Source organism: Equus przewalskii, chromosome 29 (genome assembly GCF_037783145.1).
Source record: "Equus przewalskii isolate Varuska chromosome 29, EquPr2, whole genome shotgun sequence".
Lineage (NCBI taxonomy): Eukaryota > Metazoa > Chordata > Mammalia > Perissodactyla > Equidae > Equus > Equus przewalskii.
In genome coordinates, this window is record NC_091859.1 from 34,962,224 (window position 1) to 34,980,640 (window position 18,417).

The 18,417-nt window shown below is 50.7% G+C and overlaps 1 protein-coding gene across 12 annotated transcripts; it reads right to left on the minus strand.

Annotated features, from left to right (window-relative positions):
• Nucleotides 1-1,971: 1,971 nt before the first annotated feature.
• On the minus strand, nt 1,972-18,403 carry CIMIP4 (ciliary microtubule inner protein 4). Of its 12 annotated transcripts, none has more exons than XM_070599152.1 (9): nt 18,252-18,381; nt 18,089-18,177; nt 16,528-16,610; nt 14,987-15,199; nt 14,461-14,520; nt 12,121-12,572; nt 10,168-10,312; nt 2,306-2,368; nt 1,972-2,121 (listed from the first exon to the last, which is right to left on the minus strand). In XM_070599152.1, exons 5-9 carry the CDS (start codon nt 14,480-14,482, stop codon nt 2,024-2,026), a joined length of 780 nt encoding a protein of 259 aa, XP_070455253.1. In that variant the 5' UTR covers nt 14,483-14,520; nt 14,987-15,199; nt 16,528-16,610; nt 18,089-18,177; nt 18,252-18,381; the 3' UTR covers nt 1,972-2,023. The 12 variants fall into 12 exon arrangements, with proteins under 12 accessions (XP_070455253.1, XP_070455249.1, XP_070455252.1 ...); XM_070599148.1 differs by having other exon boundaries at nt 2,306-2,416; XM_070599151.1 differs by having other exon boundaries at nt 14,461-14,565.
• Between the last annotated feature and the right edge of the window lie 14 nt (nt 18,404-18,417).

Consider the following 18,417-nt stretch of genomic DNA (forward strand, 5'->3'; position numbering starts at 1 on the left):
ATCTTCATAAAGAGGATAATCACAGCTTTGAGGACCGGTATGAGGATGAAATAAGGCCGTGTGTGCAAAGCATCTGGCACGTAATCATATGCGTCTGGCGTATTATAATTGCTTCGTCAGGACAGTACAGGGTCTGCTTTAGCTGCAAGACTCTGGGCGGCTCGTTTTTTTCTGTCGCTCCATATGATAAGCAGGTGGTAGCTACTCCATAAAGATGAAGTCTGGATTTTCCAGCACGAGAGCAGTGCCTTGCACAAATTAGGTACCAATAAAGAAGCTGAGCTGAACTCAGCACCTTGCAGTTAGGTACCCAGTAAATACTAAATCAGGCCAAATGCACCTCCCCATACTGCATGCTGCTCCAATCCTGTGTTAGAGAAGGCATTTCCTTTTGTGGGGGAGGGGCAGCGCCTCTTTTCCTGGCGATGAGCTTTTGATTTTCCCAAAGCGTGATGACCGCTGTGTTGTACCGTGGTTGCGGGTCCCCAGTGAACCGCTCCTGCCCATAAGAGTCTCTCTGCAGTCTCCTCCCACTACACTTCTGGGTTTGACCACGTCCTTTTGACTACGGGGACATCAACAAGCCAGTGCCAGGTGTGATAAGCTCTTACACATGGAGTCTTGGAACCCAGTGGCCATGGCTGGAAGAAGCCCAAGCTAGCCAGGAGGAGAGGCCCCACGGAGAGAGAGTGATGCCCAGCCAGCCCCCAGCTGTGGAACTCATCCCGGCCGAGACGCTGGGCACTTGAGAGAAGCAGCCATCTTCACAGCAGATGCCACAGGGAGCAGAAATGAGCCAGGCTGAGCCCTGCGCAAATTGCACAATCATAAGCTAATAAATGGTTGTCGTCGTTTGAAGCCACTAGGTTTGGGGGTGGTTTGAAAGATGGCAAAAATAATAACGCGAGAGCACAACTAAGAGTGCAAGTCCGTGATCTCGGGGGCGGGGGGGGGCGGAGGGGGCGGTGTGCACTGGCTTGGAGAGCCATCAGGCAGTCAGTTCAGGAGCAGCTGGTAGACGTGACTGTCTAACCTAGAACCCCTTCTCTGGGGCTTTCCTTTCTAGGGCCCCAATTCCCAGGTCCCTCCGCTGTTGCTACCAGGGACCCTTATCGGCTAAGGATGAGTTTGGCTGCCTAAACAATGAAGAGGTGTCCAGGCAGGCATTATCAGACGACCAGAGGTAGGTGGCTTCTGGCCTGGTGGATGGAGCAGCTCAGTGAGGTCACAGAAGACCCAAATTGTGCCACAGCGTCGGCAGCTCCTCTGGTCATAGAGTCTGCCAGGAGCAGTCTGGGTTGCGTGCTTCCTCATTCAACACAACAGGAGACGGGGATGCTCTCCCAGGAGAGAAAAGAATTTCCCAGGAGGCTCCACGCACACCTCTCCATGCATCTCATTGGCCCAAATTGAGTCACGTGCCCATTTCTGAGCCAATCACTTTGCGTGGTGGGGGGGTGGGGGTGGGGAAGGATTAGAATTACGTGAGACCAATCACGCTATTCCCGGACTGGGGACGGGGTGAGGGGGCCGATTTCTTAGAGGTTCCTGAGCTCGCGGTAGAAGGAAATGGGTGTCCGGAAATAATTGGAGTTCTGATCGGGAGGACGTGCATGGTAAGATCGAGCGGTGTCACTATGGGACTTCTCCACGCAGGGCGGGAGGGAGAAGCCAGGCACACGGGGCTTGAGACAGAGTCTTGCTCAGCCCTCACACCCTTTCCTGGAATTATGGGGGAAGGTGTGGGGTGCATGGATGTGTGTATGCGGGATGGGGGAGGTGTGGGTGTGCGCAGGTGTGTGGGCGGAGTGTGCAGGTGTGTGGGTGTATGGGGGGTGGGAAGGGGTGTCTGGAGGAAGGTCTGGGGGAGAGTTTGGGCCCTCGGCGCTCCAGTCCTAGCTCAGTTGGTCTCTGCAGCAGAGCCCGTGGCCCCAGCGGACACGAGGAGAGCCCCAAGCAGGGAGGAGAGACTCAGACGTGCGCCTTTCTTTATTGTCAGCGCTCTCCTGAGTGGAGGGCGGATCTAGAGCTTCGAGCTCTTGGTTTTGTTCTTCTCTCCGTATTTCTCATCCAGCGCTTTCTGCAAGTTCATGTTCATAGCGTTTTTCTGATGCCACCGTCCTGCAGGGAGCAGGAAAGGGGTCAGCACAGATCACACACAGGATCTCTGGTGTGCCCAGGCTCCAGCAGTGACCCACCCCAGGGGCCCCCTCTGCTGCTCTGGTTTGTCTCTGGACCTCGGGGCCGGCACACCCTGCCCAGGGAGGGGAGCCCCCGCCTCCCATGCCCCCAGAACCCCACCTACCCAGGTCGTCTGTCTTCCTGCCGTGCCAGTGCTCTAAGTCCCTCACCGACTTCTCGATCACCTCTGGGGTGTAGGAGGCCTTCATGAGACTCTTCGTCTCCTGGGGGGCCCCTGTGGGACCCCATGAAGAAATCCCCAGATGCCCCAAGTCAACGGAGGTCAGGCACTCTAGGGTGCGCGCCTGGCGGCCAGTTTCCTCTAGGGATGGTGGATGGTGAGAGGGCAGGGAGTCGGGAGGGCAAGGCAGCAGAAGGCAGACCTGGCTCCAACCCCAGCCCCTCACTACGGACAGCGTGGCCTCAGACAAGGTTTTAACCTCTCAGAGCTTTGGTCTCTTCAGCTATTCAAAGGAATAAATTTTCTTACAAGATTGGCAAGGTCACATTATTGGACATTCATTGGGGCACCTGGCATGTGGCAACGAATACCTGTATTTTCAGAAAACTTACCTCTGTGTGTAAAGTTAAACATACACACATACAAGGAAATAGCTTGCCATGTTCAAGAGTCAGCAGAAACATCAGAGGACCAAATCTCAAAAGACAGCAAGGATTTGAATGATGAATTGCAGAATATAAAATAAGTAGATGTAATGTTTGAAGTCATGAAAGACAGAGAAAAGGTGTAAGCAAAGAATAAGACACTACCGAGAAAGAACACACAGATTAGTAAAAGAAGCAAGTGGAATATCAGAAATGAAACATAATAAATGAAAGGTAAGTTCAATGGATAAGAAGCCTGGGATTTGCTTCAAAGTAATCTGGGGCAAGCGTGGACTGGTGGGTGGGAGAAAAGATGAAACAAGCTTGGCCGTGTATTAATAACTGTTGCAGCTGGGTGATGAGTACAATATCTATTTGTTAAACTAGGCTGCTTTCCTTTTAAGTTTGAAAATTGACATCGTAACATTTAAAAACAATGTCCAAATTCGATGGACAGGTGAAATAGCAGATTAGATTCAGCTGCGAAAAAAATTGTGAACTGGAAAATCTAGCTAAAGAAATTGACTAGAATGCAGCACAGAGGGGGAAAATATGAAAACGTTGTTAAAATGAAGGTTCAGTAAGTAGGCCTAACCTATGTCTACTTCGAGTTCTGAAGGAGAGACGGGAGAAGATGGGGTGAGGCAATATTTGAAAAGATAATGGCTGAAATCTTTCTAGAATCGATGAAATATATGAATCCTTAGATTCAAGAATCATAATTCCCCACTCAGCATAAGCCAAAAGAATTCCTTATGTAGGTACATCCAAGTAAAATTTAGAACAGCAGAGACAAAGAAATCTTAGAAGCAGCCATAGAGAAAAGACAGATTACTTACAAAGAATAATGATGAGTTATCAGAGCCAGAAGGACATGAATTAATAACATCCAAATGCTGACAGGAAACAATCATCAATCTAGAACTGTTTACAATAACTGTTTCCGAGAATAAGGGTGAAATAAAGACTTTTCTGAGCCTAAAATTTACCAATAAATAAATCTCACCAAAAAAACTTCTAAACAACATACTTCAGAAAGAAAACAATGATCCCGGAAGGAAGATCTGAGATACAAGAAGGAATGGTAGGCAAAGAAAATAGAACCTTGAAGGAATCTAAATATACATCAGTTATAATAACAGCCTCATTCTTGGGGCACAATAATGATGACAATGATAGCTAACCATTTTTGAAGACTTACTGTGTGCTCAGCACAGTTCTCATAGCTTTACAGAACTTAGTGCATCTTCTCAACAACCCTAAGAAGCATGTTTAACTATTATCTCCATCTTACTGTTGAAGTCACTGAAGCACAGAAAGGTTAAGTCATTTGTTTAAAGTCACACAGCTGCTAAGTAAAAGGTCTAGGACTCAAACCCACATTGTGTGCCTCCAGAATCCACAGCTGAAACTACTTTGCACATGTAGAATTAAAATTCTGTAAAATAGTCACACGTAAGCCAAGATGGGGGTGGGGAGAATAAAGTTGAGGCTTTCTAATGTCCTCATACTGTTCAGGGAAGCTGAAATCTCTTGATGGACTGTAGAATGTGTTAACTACACGTGTAAACGTGTCAAAAGTAACCACTCAAAAAATAGGAAGAGTAAGGACAAAAATTGAATTGGGGGAGAAAAGAAAGCTCACTCAAATCCAAAAGAAGAAAAAAAGGAGGAAAAAGCAGCACAAACAGAAAACACAAAATAAGGTCCTAAGAATCAATCTAAATATATTAGCAATTAAAATAAATATAAATGGACTAAATCCATTGATTAAAAAACAAGTGATCAGACAATGGAAAATATTTTCCAGAGATGTAATATTTAAAGCATACTTTCAAAAAAAGAAAAAGGACACACAGAGAGAGGATGAACATGAAAGTACAGAAAAAGATACATACTAACCAAAAAGCAATTTGGTCCCAGCATATTGACATTAGGCAAAATTGACTGTAAGGCAGAGGCACTGTGAGAAAAAGAAACGACGGCCGTTCATTCAGGTCATGCAAGAATTCTGAACTTGCTGCATTGGAGTAATCGTGAAACAAGTAAAGCAAGATTGACAGAGCTGCAAGGAGAAATCGACAAATCTGCTATCCTGGGGAAAGACTTAGAGACCCATCTTTTAATAATAGATCGAGTGGAGAATATTAACAAAGAATTAGAAGGTTTGTATAGAAATAATTAACAAGCCTGGTCTATTAGACAAACACAGAACTCTGAACCCGAGAGATTATTTTCAAGAGCGTATTGATCATCTACAAAAATTCATGATCTGCTGGGCTATATGGCAAATCTCCGCAATTTCAGAGGACCGAATTCATCACAGGCTGTGTTCTCTAATGACAAGGCCATCAAGCTAGAAATCCACTTTTTAAAAGCAATTTTTATTGTTTGTTATTTATGCTTTAAATACTCACATAACAGAATGTTAAGTTAGAAATCTGAACTGAAGCCCTAAGTGTGATGGAGATCAGGTATGCAAGTGAGCTGTGGGGCAGACTCCTCTGGATGGACATTCAAGATAGGCTTCTAAAAGCCTGTTGAAGTTCCCCGCATTCAGGTATAAAATGGTCAGATTTAGAAAACTGGCTAGGAAGTTTTTTGTTTGTTTTTGTTTTTGTTTTGAGGAAGATTAGCCCTGAGCTAACATCTGCCACCAATCCTCCTCTTTTTGCTGAGGAAGACTGGCCCTTAGCTAACATCCCTGCCCAACTTCCTCTACTTTGTATGTGGGACGCCTACCACAGCATGGCCTGATAAGCAATGTGTAGGTCCGCACCCGGGATCTGAACTGGCGAACCCCAGGCTGCTGAAGTGGAATGTGCGAACTTAACCACTATGCTACCAGGCTGGTCCCCGCCTGGGAAGTTTCAAGAGAATTTCTTTGGCTTGTTTTGTGCTGAGTCACCCCTCCCTAAAGTGAAAGCAGTGCCCCTCTCACGTTAAATCTAATTAAAAGGGCTTCAGTGGGGTCCCCTGGGGAGGTTGATATAAAGCCTGGGAGTTTGGGGGACACCAAAGGTTGGAACAGAAGGCGTTGGCCTGAGATGGCAGGGCAGAGAGCATGCCATACTCCCACAGGTGCCTACCCCGCAGATACAGAAACAGCTCTACTGTTTCTGTGGACCAGGTGTGGGCTGGTGGGGAGACGACTGGCCTGGAGTCCTTTTAAATTCTACCCCCGATCTGATCTTCCTCACTGCTCTCCTGCTTCTGCTTTTCCCCACTCTGTTCCATCCAGTCTCAACACAACAGCCAGATGGATGCTTTGGAACAAGTCACCCCCCTGTACACAATCCTACAAAGGCTCCCAGTAAAAAGGCCGGGAAGAACCAGTGTCCTCGGCGTTGCCGCCTCTGCTGGGCTGACCTGCTCCCTTCCTTCAGGTCTTTACTCAAAGATCACCTGTCCAAGTCTGTCCCAACCGGTCTGTTTAACACTGCTGAGGGGTTCATGCTTGGGGCTAATGCTATAAAAAAAACCAAAGAGATATTAGCAAAAGCCAAAAGTCAGGTGATGCAGCTGGGAGAAGTACGGGAGGGGCTCCCCAGCTTCCTGGACGGCCCCCCCTTAACTGGGGAGGTGGCACACGGCTGCTTATTACTTATTATTCTTTAAATTGCACTTGTATGTTCTCGACACTCCTCGATGTCAATGGTAGTTTTCACAGTTTAGAAAGATCTGCATCTGCACTGGTTTAAGTGCAGGAATACAAGCCTCGTTTAATATTAGAAAATCAGTTAATATAATTTGCCGTCGACAGAGCAAAGGAAAAAGTCACATGATCATGTGAATAACTGCTGTATAAATACTTAATGACACTCGACAGCCATTCATAATTTTTTAGAAATTAACATGCAAACTGAATTAAAGGGATCTCTCCTTAATCTACTAAAAGATGTCCTCAAAATCCTTTTTAATATAATATATTTAATGGTGAAATTTTAGAATCAAGAATGAGATAAAGAGACCTACTTTCCCTGCTTCTATGCGCCGTCGTCCTGGACAAGTCAGCCCGGACAGATGGTATAAAGGTGGGAAGATCCTAGTGGTTAATAATGTGAACTATGGCCCCAGGCTGCCAGAGTTCAAATCCCAACTGTGACCAGTCCTGGCTGTGTGGCTTTAATCAAGTTATTTAACCTTTCTGTGCCTCAATTTTTCTATCAAAAAAAAAAACAAAAAAAAAACCCCTGCAAATTATAGCACTTGCTGCATAAGGTTCTCGAGAAAAGTAAAATGTATACAAAATACTTAGAGTAGCGCCTGGTACATGTGACATACTCTGCATCAGTGTAGCCATCGCCATCATTAAAGAGAAGCACTGAAGACTCTACAGACGAATGATTGGGATGAACAGGTGAGCTGAGTAAGGCTTCCAGATCAGACATGCAAGTGAGCTGTGGGGCAGACACCTCCGGATGGAAATTCAAGACAGGCTTCTAAAAGTCTGTCAAAGTTCCCCCCATTCAGGTGTGAAATGGTCAGATTTAGAAAATTGGCTAGGAAGTTTTTTGTTTGTTTTATACAAGATTTATGTAGAAAAGTCAAAATTGCCCCTGCATATGTAAGCAACAAAGTTAGAAAATGTAATTTTTGAAAAGATACCATTTGCCAGAAGCAGAAAGTAAATTCTCTTAAATAAATCTAACAAAAGCTACATAATCTTTATAGTAAAATTTACAAAATATTATTGACAGGTATTAAAGGAAGATTTAAGTGAATGGATCTGCACACCATATTCGTGGTTTGGAAAATTGATTGTCATAAAACTGACAAGCGCCGCTAAATTGAGCTGTAGATTCCATGTATTTCGATCGTAATCCCAACAGGGTTTTTCATGGAAACTGACGAGTTGATTCTAGGGTTTATAGGCAAGAGTAAAGGATCCAGAATAGCCACGATGGGAGCTGGGGGAGGCAGGGGAGGGCGTTGCAGGGAGATCCCCCAACCAGTATCAGACGACTTATAGTACCTTGGAATTAAAAGTGTGGTATTAGACCGGGGGACGGAACAGAGAGCCTGGAAACTGAGCCGCCCACACGTGGAAACTCGATGCATAGACAGAGGTACCCCTGCAGGTCCCTGGGGGGCAGGAGGGGACTGTTCAGCAAAAGGTGCTGAGATACCACAACTAGAAGGACCTACAGCTAAAAATTCACAAATAGGTGCTGGGGGGATTTGGGGAGAAAAAAAAAAAAAGAAAGGTGCTGAGACAATGGCTAATCCACATAGAGGAAGAATTAAAGTAAATCTCTGCTTCACACTAAAAAGAGAAATCAACTCCAGGTGGATTACAGACAGAAATGTGAAAAGCAGAACTAAATATTTTAGAAGACTATGTAAAAGATTATCTTTATGACTCAGCATGGCATAGGATTTCTTCAACCCGCTCCTCCTGGAACGTTCTCTATCTCAGGAAATGGCCATTCCATCCTTCCAACAGTTCAGGTCAACAACCTCGGCATCAACCTTAATTCCTCCTCACACACCCCAATCCATGCACTAGCCTATCCTGTCCGCTCTACCTTACCCAGATACCCAGAATCCGACAGCATCAGGCATTACCTCCCTGGGCCTCTACATTGCGCAATGGCGCCCTCCAGAGTTGTGCAGTGTACAGCTCTGCTCCCTAGACCAAGCCACCATCATCTCTTGCACCTGGATTTTTGCGGTCGCCTCCTCACTGGTCTCCCTGTTTCTGCCCCAGCTCCCCTACGTCTGTTCTCAACACGATAACTGGCGTGATCCTTTTCCCTGAATCCAACAATGCCATTCTCCTGCTTAAGACACACCTTGGCTTCCCCTCTCACCTTCCAGTGGCCTCCCCCATCTGGCCCGCATCCTCTCTGATTTCCTTTTCAACCACAGGAGCCTCACCACCCCAGAGCAGCAAGCACAAAGGCCACCCTGGGTGGTGGGAGCTGGAGGGATGCAGGTGAGCCACGCTGATGGTTCTGTGCTAAAGGTAACGCTCTAATTGGTGATGCTTGCCAATTTCTGGAGCGCGTGTGTTACGGTGGCCAATTGTAGGATAGCACTGTGATGCCAAGCAGTTCCAGAAAAAATTCAACAACCATCTCTTGTGAGCTGGTGGAAGCTGGTAAGAGCTGGTTCCAGCATGCCCTTGGCACAGTTGCGATTCTCAGGCTGGATGATGAGCAGGGCGTGCGCAGACATTTCTTATGCTATTCTTCTGCATTTGTGCAGACATTACCGTATAAGGTTGTATAAGAACTATTTGGTGGTAACTGTAAAAGAGACAAGTGGAAGGCCGATTCCTGAGTCCCAGGACAGAGGACAATCTGAGCTGTATTCTCTCTTCCCCCCTCCAGCCCCTCCCCTTCCCCAAGCTCAAAGAAAAGCCCAGAAAGTTCCAGTGACTGGCTGGTTCCTTGGGTGACGGGGCTCTGAGCCAGGTGAGGAGGTTTGCCAGGCCCCAGGGACTCTGGAGAAGGCCTGAAATGAGGTGGGAGGAAGGAAGGGGGCCAGACAGACTTGCCCATTTGCCGTGGGGCCCAGCTAGAATGTGAGGGCAGAGAGAAGCCCCCGAATGCCTGCCGTGGACCCCCATCCGACCAATCCGTTAAACCCTCGGGGAAGGGTCGCAGCTAAGGAAGTGACTTGGGGCTGGGGAAAGACTCTGGAGTCAGAAGAAAAGCCTCGATCTGAGCTTCAGACCCACCTCCTCCTGCTGAAGGTCCCGGGCAAACAGGACGCCGGCTGACCCACAGGACGCACCGTAGATGTCAGTCTCCAGCCCACCCTTTCCCCAGGTGCTGCCACCACCAGGCTCTGGGACAGAGAGATAATGGCCTGCCAGCCCCTGAGTGCTCGCTGGGAGCCACAGGCCAGGTGCCTCCATTCAGCCCTTCATAGAGCCCTGCTGATGACCCGATGAGGGCCATATCATTGTTATCCCCATTGTCAGGAGGGCAGCTGAGGCTCAGAGGTTAAGGATCCTGCCTGAGGCCACATCCAGTGAGTAGGTGAGCTGATCTTTGAACCCAGAAATCCGGATACTGTCACTATAACTAGTGCCCAGGCCAGAGGTGCCCGGGCCTCCTCTTGGCAGATTAGGACACCCGAGCTGTTTGGGGGAATGATTTGGGGGAATGACAGGCTGACTGGTAATAGGATGCATGGTCTGCATGGTGGGGACAGACTCTCCATGGGGCTGGACATTCCCAGCACTCGGTACCGGGCCTGGCATAGAGATAGACCTTGGTGGCTGTGAAATGAGCATCTCTGGGGATGTGTCTTGGGGTTTCAGATCCCATCTGGGGTCCAGGAAGGGGTGGACACATAAAGGGCCTTCCCCGCCCAATGCCTTGGGGACCATGGGTGTTCACAGCCCCCACCCTTGCCCTCTGGCCTGACCTTGAAACAAGTTTGACCTCATGTTGTAGCCCAGGTCGTAGTAGTCTGAGAAGATGGAGGACACTTGCGTGGGACTCTGGGTCCTGCTGGGCCACGAGCTTGCCCTCTTCTGGCCGTCAAAGGCTTCGCCAATGGCCCTTCGAGCCTGAGGCGGGAGGGAGGGAGAAGAGACAGGGGTAGCGAAGCGGCGCCAAGCCGATGTCTCCCCTCTGACTCCCCGCTCTGCTCCGCTTCACCACCCCGTACCCCACCCTTAGCCTTCAACCAGCCCCCGAGGCTGGAGAATGGAAGAGCTGAAGGCCCCTCATGCCCTCACCCCACCCTGCCTCCCACATGGGCATCCTCCCTGCATTGAGCACCCTCCGTGCCCCTCATCAGGAGAGCTCTTTACGAGGTGATGCTGTTCCTGCCATTTTATAAATGGGGAGCTGGGCCTCAGGGCAAGGACTCCCCATCACACGGCTGGTGAGCCCCAGAGCCCCAGAGCCCCAGGAGGCCTTCTGGAATCGAAGCCCCACACATGTCAGCTCTAGTGGCTCCTTGCATTTCATCGGGGCCAACTCCTTCCTTGTACCAATGGGGAAACTGAGGCCCAGAGTGGTTGAGCCCAGGCCTAGGAGCCAGGAAACCTGGGTTTGAGTCCCAATTCTGCCATATATCAGCTACTGACTTTGGGCAAGCCTCTGGATCTCTTTGGGCCTGAGTTTCCCTGCCTGTAAAATAGAGGAGGGGGCGGAACCTGGATGATCTTTGAAGTAGCTTCCGGCTCTGATATCTGCTGGCTTGATACACTTGCGATCTATAGCACAGCTGGACAGAAAACCAGATCCTTTGATCCAAGCCCAGGACAGTGATGACCAGAGAGAGAACCAGCACCTTCCTAAGGCCAAGGGGGCAGTGAGAGACAGGGACGTGCAGCCAACCTCAAATCGGGACATGATCCTCCAAGTGGGGCAGACTAGCAGGTGGCTGAGGTCACTGCACCTTAAGATGACCAAGTGGGAGGGGCCCTGGCCCACAGCCTTTCTGACCCTGGATCCTCCTCTTGCTCAGAGTGACCCTGAGCAGATCGCATCAGCTCTCTGAGCCTCAGTTTTACCATCTGTTAAAAAGGAAGCAATAACTCCTGCCTGGCCTGCTGCACAATATAGTTGCTATGAGGGTTGAGATGGGGGCTTTGAAAATATGCCTCAGATTGCCAGAGACATTCTGAGGGAGGACCCTTAGCCTGTGACTAGAATGGAAGATAAGTTTTGTCTCAACTTTCAGTTAACCAGTAGTGACAGTATCCAGTGGGCAAAAGTGCTGACATTGATTAGTGATGTCTGCCATGAATGCAGGCTCGGCAAGTTATGGTATGCATGTCACGTGTTTGCCAGCCTGATCCAGTGCAGCTGCCTCACCTTACAGATGTAGAGACTAAAGCCCAGAGAAGGGCAGTAACTTAACCAAAGTCACTCAACATTCAGGCACAGAGCGAGGATGAAAACCCAGGTCTTCTGATTCCTAAACCATGCGGTCCATCCACTCAATGCTGCTTTCTCTTTTAAGGCTTATTCGAGTTAAAAGAATCTAATTCAAACGCAAGACTTATAACTGCAAAGTCATGAAGGGCCAGGGCTCCAGAATCCGCTGACCCTGTTTGGGTCTTCATCCCACACAGCCAAGTGAGTTTGGGGAACTTACTGAGCCCCTGTGAGCCTTGGGCCCCTTAGCGTAAGATGAATGTAATAACAGTGCCCCCTCCTTGGCGAGAGTAAATGAGCTGCTGTGTGTGAAGACCGTAGACAGTGCGCAGCGCCTGGCACACGGCAGGTGTTCAGTCAACTCCACTTTCTAAGGATATCATTACAGGGACCCTGTGCTCAAGAGGAGGGGCTTGGGGGTCCTCACTACAGGTCTCCAGGCCTCACCTTCCCGCCGCCCTTTGCCTCCCGGGCCCCGCCCTGACACCTGCTCCTCAGAGACCAGCTGGTCCACCATGCTGCTCCCAAACTTGTGGCGAATGTTGTCAGGAATGATGCTGCTCCTCTGGCTCAGGCTCCTCGGGCCCTGGGCCCCCACGTCGGGGCCTTCCTCCAGCCTCTGGCACGGCTGAGGCCCCTCTCGGAAGGAAGCCCTGCTCTCCCTCGAGGACGGTCTGTATTCCCCCTTCTTCAGGGACCCAGGCTGTGGGTCCATGCCGGGGGAGTCCCGGCTGATAGCCGTAGGGGGTGGAGGCCGGACCTCCTCCAGGTGGGCCCGCCCTAGGGGGCTGCCTCCCCGGTGCAGGGACGTCTGCGGGCACACTGGGGCCTGGAACTTGAATTTGGAGGTGTCCGGGGGGCTGCGGACTGTTCTCCAGGAGTCCGTGTCCTGCCGGCCTTCCTTGTTGTTCACACGGGCCCTGGTCAAAGTGGTTGTACCTGAACAGGGAGAGGGAGGGAGGGAAGGAGGCAGACAAGTGCAGACAGTGGAGGGCAGGAAGGGAGACAGCAATGCGGGTGAGGAGGGGGGCGGACGGACACAGAGCCCCAGAGATTCAGAGCAGAAAAGGGGATGGGGACAGAGTGAGGTCATGGGACCCAGAAGCATGCGCAAGAAATCGTGAGACAAAGGGAGAAGCGTCTGAGGGGACACGGTCATCCCACACTGCTTCTGTCGATGGGATCTGTAGCCCAAGCCTGTCCAGCCCGGAGGCCTATCTGTGTGACCGTGAGTAAGGGATTGGACCTCTCTGTGCGTTAGTGTCCCTGGCTCCATTTGGTTTGTTCCTTTCCCCTCCTTGAACCCCCCAGCAATCCAGTGAGGAAAACCAGCAGCCACGGAAGCTGGCAGAGGGCATTCCTGGGCTTGGCCAAGTCGAATGGCTGGAAAGGACCAGAGCTGGATTTGGGCTCTGGTCTTTGCTCCCCATTCGGAGCTGCTCCCCAACGCCCACTTCCCTCCTCTATCCTCCTGGCTAGTGGGTGGTGTCACTCCAACCGCTTCTGGGCTCTCACACTCCCACCTCTCCCCTCCCCTCCTCCTCCCTGCATTCCCGCTCCTGACTCTCAGGCCCAGGGGGCTTCTCTCTCCCAACTTGCGATGTCCCTTCCTCATTCTCTTCCCCCATCCCTGGCTCCAGCCAGATTGCGGCTTCTTCTCCACCCACGTCTTGAGCGTCCCCCCTCTCAGCGTCTGCCCAGGCTGGTCCTGCTACCTGGAAGGTCAGCCCCTCCTTTTCCCTACGTCAAAATTCTACGCTCCCTCCTCTCAGCTCCACAACTCTGTTCCCAACACGCTCCACGCATCGCTCACCACCCTGGGTTTTCCCTTTCTCCATCGTTGTGAGCTACAAACCATCTCATTTCCCCTCCTAGATGGGGGGATCATTGAGAGGGGTCCACGAGTCAGACAGTCCTGGACCTCCCACAGCACCCGCTAGAGAGCCCTGTGCATCCGAGACGTGGGTGAGTCCGTCAGTGAGCGAGTGGATGAGGAGGTGGCTGCAGGAGCTCAGACCCAGAGAGACCCTGCATTCCTGCATTCTAAGTGTCCTTCCTTCTCGCGTCAGCACCTCTGACATCAGCCTGCATCTGACAGTCAACGGCCCTGTCTAACCAGCAGGGTTTTCTCTTTCTTAGTGACACACAAACGAGCATCTTACGGCCAACTGGAAGCCACTCAAAAGGCACCAGCAGTATACAGATTCTTCCTTACTGTGCAAAACACAGAAGACAGTCCCCCACACAGCGCGCCCCCCACATCCTCAACCCCAGGTTACAGCTGTGAGCGTGTTTGGTGAGCTTCCCTGCGAAGCCTTCTAGACGGGTCCTCTAGCCCTCTTGCTGGGCACATAGTTTTGTTCCACTTCTGTTTATAAGTGAGGTCGGATCCTGTGTATTGCTTTGTAACTTGCTGTTAGAAAAGTCAACCCTGTGTCTTGGGTCTCTACTTCTGGCAGTAGATGCAGACCTAGCCCTCCTTTCCGACTGCACATGCACGTTAGCCGCTGCCCCTTCGGTGCCCTCAAGGGGCAGCTGTTTGCCCTCTGAGCCCCTGAGGAGGGCGCTGTAGCAGGGTCATCATCCTCGGGCCTGGCAGATGGGAGGGGCTTAGCCACATTCCTGTCCCTCCCTTTTTCTTCCATCTACAAACAGCATGCCCCGAGGAAGCCAGGGCAGGGCCCCACTGCGGGTCTAGAAGCCAAAGCAAGACAGAGGGAGGGGGGAGGGGCCGGTCCCTGCTGCCCCAGAGGGCCCCCCAGAAGCCCTGACGTGCATTCAGTGTGTTCCCGGTCAGCCCTGGTCAGCCCTGGTCAGCCCGCCCTACCTGTTCGTGGGCCCAGCTCCATTGATGCTTGCTCTGGGACAGGCAATTCCAAGCTCAGCCCTGTAGACAAAGAAACACACTCCGACGTCTCCGATGACACAGTCTCTGTGAAAGAGGATGAGCTGAGAGCCGGACACGGAGCCCTGAGGGAGTCTGCCCAGCCCTGACCCGAGGGCCCCATGCTGCTTCCGTCCTCTCCGGCACTGTCCACCCCCAAGGAGCCCTGTGCCCATCCACCCATCACCTCTGGCCCTGGGCCCGCCTCCTGAGCCCCTGCAGCCTCTGCGACTCTGGAAAGCCCTGGCAACTCCCACCACCAGCGCCTCAAAGGCCCTTCTCAAACAGCCTGGGGGCCCTGGGCTCCCTTTCCTCCTCAGTAATCATTTTTTCCGTCTTCTCCCCCATCTGCACCTCCCAACACTCCCCTAGGAGCCCCCAGCAGGCCCCTGGTTATGGGGTGCCTTGCCCCAAGCCCCCCATTCTGGTGACTCTTTGCCTCCCTGCAAATAGGATTTTGTCCATTTACCAGCTGGTCAGTCAAGCTCAAGGGAAGGGAACCAGCTTGGCCAACACAGGAGAACCGGGAGCAGGAAGCCACGCTGGTGTCACCTCGGTCTTTCCTCTGAAGACAGGCCGTTGGGCCAAATTTTGGGGGGCAGCTCTGGCATCTTCAAAAGCCTCTGCAGCTTTCAGGTTTGTGATCCTTTTTCCTAGGTGGTCTTTTTCTTACTCATATTCTCTGGTTTTATCACATTTTTTAAGGTTTTTGTGAATTTTATAATATGAATTAAGATAAAACAATTTATCATATCGTGGATAATTAGTACCTTGACCTGAGTTGCCAGCGTCTTTGTAATAAGGACGCACAGGAGCAGCAAGTTGAAGCTGGAAGGGATCTTTGAGGTTAGCTAATCCAAGCCCTCATTTTACAGATAAAGAAACTGAGGCTCAGAGAGGGAGAGTGACTTGTCTAAGGTCACCCAGCAATTTGGTCTTCTGGTAAGCTCAAAGCAGGTTAAGAACCAGAGCAATTTTATTCTCTTGAAAAATTGCCAAGCAAAACATCCGATTAATTCAACACTCTGACAGCAGCAACTGCCACGTTTCGAGCTGTCCGAAGAACAGGCTTATGTGGCCAGTGACTGAGGGTGGCCTCCGGACAGCAGCTCATAAGGAACAGAGACCCTTAGTTCAATGGTCCTCAAAGAACTGAATGAATGAATGTTCCTTCCCCGGTTGAGCCTTGATATGGGGACACAGCCCAGTTGACACCTTAATTACAGCCTGTGGGAGACCCTGAGCTGGAGGACCCAGCCTAGCCACACCCGGGATCCTGACCCATAAAAATATGAGATAATAAGTTTGTTCTTTTTTTAAGAACATAGCTTGTAGCTGCTAAGCCTTGTGGTAATTTGTTAGCAGCAATAGATAACTAATATCTATTTTGGTACTAAGAGAGGGATGCTACTGTAACAAATACCTAAAAATGAGGGAGTGGCTTTGGAATCAAGTAGTAGTGGAGCCTGGAAGGATTTCAAAGAACATGATAAAAAAGCCTGAACTGCCTTAAACAGACAATCAATAGAAATCTGGATTTGGAGGATGCTGCCAGAGAAGGCACAGAAGGAAGTGAGGAACATGTTATTAGAACCCGGAGGAAGAAACGTCCTTGTCACTTAGTGACAGCAACTCAGAGACACTGTCGTCTGTGGTACGTGGACGGCAGAGCATGTGACTGATGAACTGGGCCGTCTGGTGAAGGCGGTCCCCAAGGAAAGCATTGCAGGTGGCGCTGGGCGCTTCTTGCTGTTTGTAGTGAAATGTGAGAGGAGAGAGGGAAATTGCAGGAAGGACTATTAAGCAAAAAGGAGACAGGACTCAATGGTTTTGGAAATTCTCATCCTCTGCAGATGCCAAAAGATGCTAAAATTAAGAAATGGCTTCAGGGCGGTCAGGAAAATGCAGCTGAGGGCATGACTGTGCAAGCTTTTGTTAAAACCTTAGAAAGACGAAAGGATCCGAGTATTATTCAGTCACACAAAGGGCCCTTGAAAGAGCTAAGGATACGCCCACCGATGCTCTTCATGGAATGACGGGGTTTCTAGGAAGCTTCCAGGAAGGATGCTGTCGCTCAGCAGGAGCCCCAGTGTCTGTGGAGTGAACCCCTATAAGTTTCACAGTTTTTGAAAAAACTCTACCAGCAAAAGTACTACCAGCTTGGAGTGAAAGGGACAGAGACTGTACAATGTTTGGGGGTGCCAGTGGATGCCCAAATTCTGCTGGCAGAAAGCGATCTGAGAAAACTATTCAGATGCAAGCCCATGCTCCCTTCTATTTAAAATAAAATAACTTAGAGAGTGGAAGCACGGGGCCATTAGTCAGAGCTGAGAGCCACGGAGAATTATTTCCAGGCCTTGAAACCAAATCAAGCAAAGTCCAACATTTGCCTGGCTGGAATTCAGAATTGCTATGGGCCGGTGACTCCTGCCTGTCTCCACTTTCCTCAGTTTTGAATAGAAACGTCTACAGCTCTTATCCGATGTCTGCCGCACCATTGAATGTTGGGTGTGTTCAGGGCAGCTGGCTTAGTCCCACAGATCTGCTGATGGAGGACTGAACTCAAGAAACGACGCCCAAGGAGACTCGTCCACACCTGGGCCTGACTTACGGGACCAGGTTCTAGATTACAAGCTGATGCTGTCATGGGATGAGACTTTTGGAGATCTGGGGAGGAGGTGAATGTACTTTGCCTGTGGAAGGGACGGACATCATGGGGGGCTAGAGGGTGGACTGAGGGGGGCGGTTGCCATGGCTCCCAATGATCCCATTCCTTAGTTTTCACACGCTTGGGGAATCCGCCCCTTGACTGTGGGCTGGACCTACTGACTTCTAACCAATGGAATATGGCCAGTGGGATGGGATGTCACTCCAAGATGAGGTTATCAAAGCCTGCGACTGTCTTGTTCCCACTCTCTCTGGCTCTTCCTGGCTCCCTCGCTCTGATGAAAGCAACTTCCTCTAGTGAGCTGCCCTCTGGAGGGGCCCACACGGCGAGGAGCTGTGGATGGCCAACGACTCGGGGGGAGCCGAGGCTCTCAGCCCAATACTCCGTGAGGAACCAAGTCCTGCCGCGTGGGTGGCCTCGGAAAGGGGTCCTTCTCTAGTGGAGCTCTGAGATGACACTGAAGCCCCAGCCAGCATCTTGATCACGGTCTGTGAGAGTCCCGTGGAAGCTGCATCTGTGTTCCTGACCCACAGAAACTGAGATAACAGATGTTCCTAAGCCGCTAAGCTTGGGGTGATTTGTTACACAGCAAGAGATAACTAATACAGCTCGTATGTTAAGCGTTCTCGCAGCTAGCAGTCTATCCTCACCAGGACTCAGGTGTTCAGAGAAAGTAGTAACTCACCTCTTTCACAGAAGGAGAGACTGAGGCTCAGAAAAGAAACGGGACCTCCCCAGGGGGCGCTGAAACCAAGCCCCACATCCTCTGTCTCATGTGAGCCTTCTGCTCCTGTCCCCGTTCCCCATCCCCGGCAGCCCCCTGTCTGCCCCAGTGGCACCCCCCGGTCCAGAGCAGCCTGGACTGGCTGGAACAGAAGTGTGGACTCGCTGCCAGTTTCTGACCTGGAGGGAAAGGTCTGGAGAGACGTGGGTCAAGGAGGGAGGGAGGGAGGTCCTGTCACAGTCCGGGCACTCTTCAGTCACAAGCAACTCTGAATGCGGAGAGACAAGATGGAATCCCATGTCCTGGCGGACCCCTGGCCCACCGCACAGGTGTCCGCCTCACCTCTCCACCCTCTTTCATAATGTCAGAAAGCCCGTGAACCACTCTGGTGTGCGCTGAAGCCGGGAGTGCAGATCCACACTGCAGAGCTGCGGTGGAGACCACCGGATGGTTGCCAGGGAGCAGCCCTCCCGGCCCCCCATTGGAGTCGCCATGGCGACCGCGATAC

Coding starts and splice junctions, on each gene's coding strand:
- CIMIP4 (XM_008507656.2), bottom strand. CDS start 14,482: ATGGAGCTGGGCCCACGAACAG. Junction 10,313..12,120: donor AGCTGGTCTCTGAGGAGCAG/GTGTCAGGGCGG, acceptor CTCCCGCCTCAG/GCTCGAAGGGCCATTGGCGA. Junction 2,417..10,167: donor GAGGTCAAACTTGTTTCAAG/GTCAGGCCAGAG, acceptor GGGGTCCCACAG/GGGCCCCCCAGGAGACGAAG.